At 45.4% G+C, this 9,304-nt stretch overlaps 2 protein-coding genes across 9 annotated transcripts in view; both read left to right on the forward strand.

The window, feature by feature from the left end:
• PDE9A (phosphodiesterase 9A) overlaps window positions 1-3,437 on the forward strand; it is a 74,174-nt gene extending 70,737 nt beyond the window's left edge. For all 8 annotated transcript variants that reach the window (XM_081003614.1, XM_081003615.1, XM_081003616.1 and 5 more), the window contains one exon: window positions 526-3,437. The gene's annotated coding sequence lies outside the window, so the exon portion shown is untranslated. The remainder of the gene's footprint in view (window positions 1-525) is intronic.
• A 3,429-nt stretch (window positions 3,438-6,866) lies between these two features.
• On the forward strand, window positions 6,867-8,693 carry LOC308475554 (uncharacterized protein). Its single transcript, XM_081002592.1, has 2 exons — window positions 6,867-8,167; window positions 8,207-8,693. Exons 1-2 carry the CDS (start codon window positions 6,881-6,883, stop codon window positions 8,573-8,575), a joined length of 1,656 nt encoding a protein of 551 aa, XP_080858718.1. The 5' UTR covers window positions 6,867-6,880; the 3' UTR covers window positions 8,576-8,693.
• Window positions 8,694-9,304: the final 611 nt, after the last annotated feature.

Genomic DNA, 9,304 nt, shown 5'->3' on the forward strand with positions numbered 1-9,304 from the left:
AGCAAATAAATTGATAAAATCCAGCTAATTTCTCTGCAATATATTGAACATATGCTTGTGAAAAACAAAATAAAATAGAATTGTAATGCATTTTTGACCAACTATTTATGCAATATAAAACCAGTAATAAAAAGCAGAGAGTGAGAGCGCTCTCTCGAATTGTTAGGAGAGTCCTAGTCCCCTTACAGAACTACAATTTCCAGAGTTCCCTAAGAAGAGGGATTGATTGTTAAAGCACTCTGAGAATTGTAACCCCGTGAGGCAAATAAAGGTCTCTCAACAACTTCCAGCAGCCTTAACAAACTACAGCTTCCATAATTCCTTGTGGGAAGCTATGGCTCTTTAAAGTGGTCTCTTAGTGCTTTAAATGTATGGTGTAAATGTGGCCAAATAGGGATTACCACAGTTGCTGTGAGTGTGGCTTAAAAGGTGTGCTGAATCAGCACGTCTGAGCCCTGCCAAAAATTATTCTGTGGATGAGACCTCATTCTTTGGGCTCTAACGATGTTTGTATTTTAATTCCAGCATTATAATGGACACAAAGATCCTTTAGAGGTTTGCCAAGTCTAGCTAAGCATCATGGGATTGCACAGCACTGACGGAGGATGAGACTGAACAGCTGACACTGCCACAAGCACTTTTTCCAAGTTCCTTTTTTATATAAAAAAAGAACCCTAGTATTTATCCTTATGGATGCAGACAATAAGGAATCTCTGCTGTTGTACATTTTTTTAAAGAAAAAGTAATCTTCTAAATAATATATTCTTATACCAAAAAATGGCTGCTGTAATTATTCTCTTTTTAAGATTTTATATGTCGTCTTCTTCTTCTTTTTAACTGCTTCTGGTTGTCATATGGAGATGTATTGGGAAAAATTGTACTTTTTAAGCGAGTTGTTTTAGAAATCTTTAAAAATGTAGTTTCGTGTAGCGTTAAAGTAACAACAATTTATCTCAATATGTCTGTGTACTATTTAGAAGTGTCACCTTGCTGAGGGATTTGACAAAACCAATAGCAAGCTGAGAAGCTTAATCTTCTCTTCTCTGGTCAGCAACTATTGGCCAGGAAAACCCTTCAGGAGGGAGGGTGAAATGATAGCCCAGTCCCTCAGCCCTGCCGCCCTAGTCCCTCTTTGCATATACTGTTCCCCCTTTTGTTTTGGGGTCAGTAACTGAGGGGTACAGATGATGGTCCTTTGGAGAGACAGATGTGGCCTACAGGTTTCCAGTTACCTTATCCCTGAGCCCTGAGAGAATTGAAAAGGCCCCCAAGTATGTTATGAACATGAAGCAGTTCCTGTTGCCAAAGCTTGACAGGTCTAGCACTGTAAACTGCTTGGAGAGGAACTCAAATTTCAGAGGAACCAGAACTAAGCTAATCTGCGTTCCTTCTTGGAAGAGTGGAGTAGAAATGTAATAAATAGCTAACTCTTCAACAAAGAAGATATTTTCACAAGGTTTTTTTATTTTACTTTATTTACATTTCCTGCATCATGTTCTGGTTTAATGAATGGGGCATCTCAACTAATCAGCTAACCGAAAACTCTGATAAACTGGCATTATATTTGCCTACACATACATTGGCAAGAATCTAGTCTAGATTTGACTAGATGCTATGTACAACTGAGATTTGTTTAATGAAGGCTCTATAATTATTATATTTTTCTGTGGAGAATATACCATACACACTGTGCCTGAGAAGGGTCTGTGATGGTGAGGGACTACTAGCATGTGTTTTCCATGCTTACAGTTTGAGATTCAGTCTCCGAAACCTGCACAATTAGAAGGGTCTTCAGATGTAGAGCTAGGAAAAACTTTTGCATGTGGCCTTCAAGACCTACTTGGGCAGATTAATACAGCGCTTAAATTCACATGGCAGCTTTTATTGGACAATAGCTGGCAGCCATTTTGCTTGGATGGGAATTGCTAAGGTGAATGCTGACAGTGTGCCTTTTTAATACCGAACAATGAGAGTTTGGGACCAACGTATCCAACTGAAATGGGCATGGGTTGTTGCTCCCAGCTTACAGAAAGGAATGTCGGGCATGAAGAAACTACAGTGGTACCTCAGTTTAAGAACAGTCCTGTTTACAAATGATTTGGTTTACGAACTCTGCAAAACCGGAAATAGTGTCCAGGTTTGCGAACTTTACCTCAGTCTAAGAACGGAATCCGAACGGTGGAAGGGCACCAGCGGTGGGAGGCCTCATTAGGGAAGTGTGCCTCAGTTTATGAATGGTTTCGGATTAAGAACGGACTTCCAGAACGGATTAAGTTCGTAAACTGAGGTACCACTGTAATCTGGTTTGTGCAAGGTCCCCTAGAAAGCCTGTGACAGGGACAGGACTTAAGTGCCAGCAACTAGGGCGCCCTGAGCATTCACATTCAGACCCACAGAAGGATTGTTGTGCAAAAGAGAAGACTGGGGAATCCTACATCTGGTGAAATTTCCCCTTCTATTCTCTTAGTTCTCCCAAAGTCTAGAGACACATCAGTATTCAAGTACGAGCCAAGGGAGATATCCTTTGGTGCAACTTATAGTCTTGTATGCCTTCCACAGCATTCTGTTGGAAATGTACTTGGAAGTAAAGCACAAGACACAAAATGAAAGGTGTGGCTTATGAAAGATGCTTTGGATTTGCTCTGGGAGAAATATAAGAAATCCCGTTGCACCTCTATGTACTATTCATGTATGTATATGTTTTAAATGGAGTATGCACTGTAATTTCTACATAGGCTTTTGTTCGGTTGCTTTTAAAGTGAGTTTATAAATCTAGAGTAATGCATAAGGAAGGTGTTGCCATCCAAGTAAGCTTGTGTCTCCGTTTGAAGGGCACATGTACCCAAGCCATATGCCTGTGAGCTGCAGAGCTGCTTTTTGAATCTCAGTTTGGATTTTAAAAGAAATTGTGTAGGTGGGTGCTCAGACTTTCTTCCATGCAAAACAGGAGATATCTTGCTAACACTCAGGCTTCCTTTACCAAAGGATGTCAGTGACTAACACCTGGCTCTCCAGCACTGAATAATAATCGTGCCACCTTTACGTGTGACAAAACATTTTGGAACAGCAAACCTTTACTCTTGTATTGTTTGTGTGTAGATGTTTTTTTCTTGGTGATGATAGCTCTCCAATATGTATTTTGGAAGATGGTCCATTACTGCATTTTGATCCATTTCTGTTGACCAGAAATACTGTTCAATCTGCTATGAAATCCACATGGGATGTGGACAGGCATCCTTAACCAGAGCTAGTAACTTTCTAAGCATTCTTCTTCCTGAGTCACACAACTGAAGAAGCAAGCCGCAGATGAAATATCTCTAGTTTATTACATGCTGTTTGAAGGCACCTGTTTATTGAGTGAACAAAATTTATTATTCAAAAGTGTTGTAATTTCTTTTTCAAACAGAAGTAGAATAAATCTGATATTGTCTTCAGCATGGTTGCATTCCTGACATTTGTCAAATGTCCCTGAACTACTGCTATTGTCATCCCAGGAAACAAATCAATGTATGTGGAGAGGAGGATCATTAGCTCAGACTTAGTGCACAGTGGGGAATTAGCTATCCAAACAAAAATCCAAAGCTGAGAATCAAAGAAAACACAGTTTATTACAAAACAGAAAGATTGGTTACTGTTTGTGTTGTTACAAAAATAAGACGTTGGTTATTCCAGTTGAACAAGCAGTTCTGGCATTACATCTACCAAGTGGTAGAGATTGGATGGATCTAATATCAAGTAGAGAGAGAGAGAGAGAGAGAGAGAGAGAGAGAGAAGTACAAAAGGTGCCAGACAGACATGCATGGAGCTGATTAAAGAGAGGAGTTAGAATGCAAATACTACATACTGCAGTGCCTTGTGAGCACCTGCATGAGAGCTAAAAGGAAAGACGGAGGGAGGGAAAGAGAAGCTGAAGCACAAGTATCACTTATTCCAAGGAAGTAGGCGGCCTTCCACCCTACCAGTTCAGTAGGCAGTAGCTCCCACGGGCTTCTAGTACAGTAGAAATAAAATTACCGTACTTTTCCATGTATAAGCAAGGTTTTTTTTACTGTAAAATAATGTTCAAAATGGGGGGTCGTCTTATACATGGATAGTGCAGATGGGGAATGAGCGATTGGTTGCAGCCGCTAGCAGGAGCTTGTCAGCGGCGATTGTGTGTGTGATTGGTGGCTGCGGCAAGGGCTGCTGTGGATTGGCTGCTGCTGTGGCAATTGAGCTGATGATTGGTGGCTGCGGCAAGGGCTACTGTGGATTGACTACTGCTGTGGCAATTGGGCAATCCCCTCCAAAAAAACCCTGAAAAAACCTGGGCACTCCCTGTGACGTTAACATGAGAGCGCTGGAGGTGAAATAGTTAAACAGGTTACCCAATCAGAACCCAGGGGGTGGAGTCAGAGGGACTATAAAACCAGCTCTGGGAGGGGTGAAGGGGAGAGTTTGTTGGGTGGTTGGTTGGAGTGGGAGTGAATTGGGATAGAGTCTGTGGGTAGGTTGAGTCAGTGTAGCGAAATAAGCTGAGTCAGGAACAGTTAGGGGCTAGGAAGACAAGTAAATATCTGAGAGGTGGTTTAGTGAGTGAGAGCAGGTAGCGGAAGTTATAGGTCTGGATAGGCACCCCATGATTGTAATGGACCGATAGCGTTTATGAAACCACATGCTTGTTAAACTGCAATAAATAAACAGAAGTTTATGTTCCAATTTAACCCTGACTGGACTCAGTATTGTACCAGGTAGGGCCTGGGTGGTGGCAGCGAGAAATAAAGTGGTGGCACAGGGATCAATAGACGGTGAAACATCCGGGGACCCTGTGTGATCACCACACTCCCAACCCAACCTTTTTGCTCAACAACTCTGGGCCATCTCCCCCCATTTTCTTAAATTGGAGGCCCCCAAAATAGGGGTTGTCTTATACACAGGGACACGTTATACATGAAAAAAATACAATAAGTACAACTACTCTTGTCCCTTAGCGAAAAGGTATGTGTGCCCACAAGGGAGCAATGGAAGTCTCTTACAACAGGGCTCATTTACTTGGGTCCCAGTTTGCAGTGTGACTTGGTTGGATATGGTTGACATTTTCCTTAATGGGGAAACATTAGAACCTGTCAAGTAGAGAGAAGTGACAGCTGTAGGCTGCGTAAGTGGCTTAATTGGGATTTCTTCCATTAATGCCCTTAGCAGACCCAATAGTGCTCCTAGCAATCATTAGGTGGCATGTAAAACATACTCACACAATTTAGTGTCAAAGTAGCATGAAGAGGCCATCAATATTTTCTCCTTTCTATAATTTCAGTTCTAACTCCCCGCCCCCACTTTGTTTTTTTAATGGATAATACAGCTCTGCTTAAAGAAGGTTGATTTGCTTCCCAAATGAATAAGCTGATTATATCATATTATAGTGCACTTGTGTAGACAGAACTGTCAATCTGTCAGCTTGTCGTCAGATTCTTATAATCTTAACTGTCGAATAGTTTGTAGCTGAGCACTAATAATGGCTTTTCCTCTCACTGAAATATCTGCATCTTAAAAAGGTTGTGCAACAAGCTATCAACAGGCAAGCTTCAAAGTTTGATATATGCATTTTTGCTATCGTTTTCCCCTAATACAATGCATTTCTAAATTATATGTGCGTTTTGTACACATGGGTAGGAGAATTACAGCACAAAATTCAGAGAAATAAAAAATTTGAAGGATAGTTGCCTTTCGGCTTGCCTATTGGTCCAAATTAGAGAAGCGTGAATTGAGTAGTTTCTTATTAACATTAAATTTCTTGCCTATCACTACCGTCAGCTGTCTCCTGCTGCTGTTTTCTGCAGATGCAGTAGAGGCGGTGAAGAAAGTCTTCTTCGCCGTCGCTATCCCCACTTGGTAGGCTCGACATTGAGCTCTAACCGTGTCCAGTCAGCTTCAGAATGAGTTATCCGCCACCGGCTCTCTAGCTGTCTCAGTGATTGTTTCATTGCCCTCAGATCCATGGAAAACCATGGGGCTGTCCAGGCTCCATGCAATCAGAGAAGGCGCTTCAGAGCCAAACAGTCAATAGCCCTGGTTTGGGTTTGGAACTTAACAGGTTAAGAAGTTCCCATGATGCCTCAACATTCTGACGTCAGCTTTAGAAGCTGGGAGGAGCTGGGAGGAGTTACGTTCAGTTCCCCTCTGGTCTCTGAGGGAAGAGGTCGCAGTTTTGTCATGGCTGCGGTGAGCCCAGGAGATCCCTGGGGAATGTCGGAAGAATAAAGGACTGTAAATAGACAAACCGGGCTCTGTGTGTTTGTCGGAAGCTAAGTGGAAGCTACGTGACAGCTTTGACGCTGTGCTAACTCTGCTGAGGCGTGACTGGAGCTACTGGAGACGGAGCAGAGTCTTCGCAGGGAAGTGTGCCGGACCGGCCATAAAGAGCTAATTGGGGACCGTAAATCAATTAGCGGGGTCACGCAAAATCAACAATTGCACAGGTTATGGACCCTTAATCACCGATCGTAAAAGTGTCACAGGAACGCTTTGAAGTTGCGGTTCAGAGCAACGGAAGTGCCGGAATGCGTTTGAAGTTGCGGCAGGAGGTGGTGAGATTTTTGCCTGTTGCTAGGAGGCAAAGGAGTAGCTGCGGAGCTCAGAGCAGCTGAAAGACACTAAGTGTTTGCCTGTGTTGCTGCAGAGCTGAGAGCTGGGAGCAGCTGGAAACGGGTGCCGGATAAGCTGGTGAGTAAGCTTGGGGCCCCGGGAAGACGATGGCAGACAGCCAGGTCTTGGAGGACATTGCGTTTGAAAAGCTCACTCTAAGAAGTTGAGCAAGGGCTGTCTGGGAATGTGCTGCTGCGTTTGCTGTGAAGCTTCAGCAGGAGGCCAGAGCCCTGGAGAAAGTATTGAGAAAAGCCTAGAGATGGCTGGTGCCCCTGTTCCTGATGTTTTAGCCTCAAGGAGTGCTAGTGAGCAGATCGGGGGGGCGAAGGATTCCAAAGGCAAGTGTAAAGGCTTGTCCACTGTGCGTGCTGGAGTGGAATGTCAACAAAGCAGGTTCCCAGAAAGCCGCAGTGGGAGCCAGGCCAGAGGGGGCGGAGCTGGCAAGGAGTGCTTTTCCGGAAGAAGGAGAAGGAGGCCAGCTGGGAGGAGCCCCGGGCAGTGTTTTTCCACTGGAGTTCGTGATTGCTACGTGTGTAATGCAACGGGACACTTGCGTCGCTGCTGCCCATGGAGAGCGGAGACAGCTGGGCAGGAAGGAGGTCCCAAGGTCAACCAGCTGAGTTCTCATGGGAACCAGTCTCGGAGAGGAGGCCAGCGTGGGAACGCAAGGGAAAGACGTGGTTCAGACGCTGGGGAGGGTTGTTTTCTTATCACTGCTTCTATGGCAACTGTGAAGAACAACTCCAGCCAGGACACGGTGATGCGCTGGGTTTTGAATACTGCTGTTGGTCAGCACCTGCTAAGCGAGCCTGCTGGCGAAATGCAGAACTGCAGGGCTGTTTCAACAGGAACAACTGTGATGTTAGCAGACGGAATGAGAAAGTCGGTTTCTGCTGTGGCTAACATGTCTTTTTCTCCTTTACAGGAGGAGCTAGAGGTCTACGTTGTGCCGGGACTGAATTGTTGTCTGTTATCTGTACCAGCTCTTGTGAAGCAGGGGTTCAAAATTTGCTTTGAAAATGACACCTGTTCCATTTTCAGAGGGGGGAAACAAGTGGCCAACGTGAAAAGGGGGCAGAACAATCTCTTTGTTCTGGAGTCACCTCTGGAGGGTGGTGGGAATGCTGGAAAAGCACAGGCGCAGTGTGCTAAGGTTCCCAGTCATGTGCAAAAGCTGCACAGGTGCACAAAAGGGTACAAACTCCGGAAATGTGGGAGGTCCCTAGGGTGCAGGGCATGCAAAGGTGCAAAGGTACATGGTTTTCCCGGGTTTGGGAGGGTAGCCAAAGAGCCCTTTGAGCTCTTTGAGGCAGGTGGTCCAAAGGTTCAGGAAATGATCTTCTGTGGATATGATCCTGCAACCAATGGGTGGAAGTTTGCATACCCAGAGGGTGATCAAACCAAGCTGCTGGTCAGTAAGCAGGCTGAGTTCTGTGAACAGGATGGGTGTTCAAGGCTCAGGGATGGTCCTGATTTTCTCTCAGAATGTCTGTCTGATTCTGAGGAGGAAAGGGAGCCAGAGGCTGATCCCGGTGATGGGGACCAGGTCCAGGATCAGGGTTCAGAACCCGGTGATGGGGACCAGGTCCAGGATCAGGGTTCAGGGCAGGTCTGGGCATCTCCAAAGGTTGTGAAAGGAGTGTCCAGGTGTGAGGCTTCATCTCCGGTTAGCGTAATGGAGAAAGCTCACAGACGGGTTGTCAAGTCAGAGGGGGAAGAGTCTGACGGAGAAGACACAACTGCTGGCCCAAATGGGTCAGTAGGGTATCAGGTCACAAGTGCGTGGAAAAGTGTCGCACAGTGTGATTCTGGGAGTGTTGAAGGGGTTCAACAGGTGCCTGGGAAAGATGCCGGGAAGTGGCATAAGGCAAAGGGGAAGGTGTTGAACTCAAAAAAAGGTCTTGTCAGAATTTTCGGCAAGAGGGGGTGTTGGGTTTGGAACTTAACAGGTTAAGAAGTTCCCATGATGCCTCAACATTCTGACGTCAGCTTTAGAAGCTGGGAGGAGCTGGGAGGAGTTACGTTCAGTTCCCCTCTGGTCTCTGAGGGAAGAGGTCGCAGTTTTGTCATGGCTGCAGTGAGCCCAGGAGATCCCTGGGGAATGTCGGAAGAATAAAGGACTGTAAATAGACAAACCGGGCTCTGTGTGTTTGTCGGAAGCTAAGTGGAAGCTACGTGACAGCTTTGACGCTGTGCTAACTCTGCTGAGGCGTGACTGGAGCTACTGGAGACGGAGCAGAGTCTTCGCAGGGAAGTGTGCCGGACCGGCCATAAAGAGCTAATTGGGGACCGTAAATCAATTAGCGGGGTCACGCAAAATCAACAATTGCACAAACTCCACATTCCAGTGGGCCACCAGGGGATCAGCTGAAAGGCCATCAACATGGGATAAAGCATCCCCTACCACTCTTGGAAACCATTTGGATCCATTAAGTGGTGGGGGTGGACCCCAGGCTGCATACAGCTGGAAAATCAGGGTGCCTTATAGGCCCTTCTCCAGCATTGGTAACCTATGGCCTTGCAGATACGGCTGAACTACAACTACAGTCATCCCTGGCCACTGGCATACAGGCTGAGTCTGATGGGAGTTGAAGTCCAACAACATCTGGAGGACCACCTGTTCCTTACCACTGAACTCTGCTGAAAGTGTGGAACATATTACTAGCAACAGTAGACCTGGTCC

Source organism: Podarcis pityusensis, assembly GCF_964106645.2.
Source record: "Podarcis pityusensis genome assembly, chromosome: 4".
In the NCBI taxonomy this organism is placed as follows: Eukaryota; Metazoa; Chordata; class Lepidosauria; order Squamata; family Lacertidae; genus Podarcis; species Podarcis pityusensis.

Bases quoted from the DNA above. Each gene is read 5' to 3' on its own strand.
- LOC308475554 (XM_081002592.1), top strand. From the start codon at position 6,881: ATGGCTGGTGCCCCTGTTCCTGATGTTTTAGCCTCAAGGAGTGCTAGT. The intron at 8,168-8,206 runs GTCCAGGATCAG...GATGGGGACCAG, and splicing joins ATCCCGGTGATGGGGACCAG to GTCCAGGATCAGGGTTCAGG.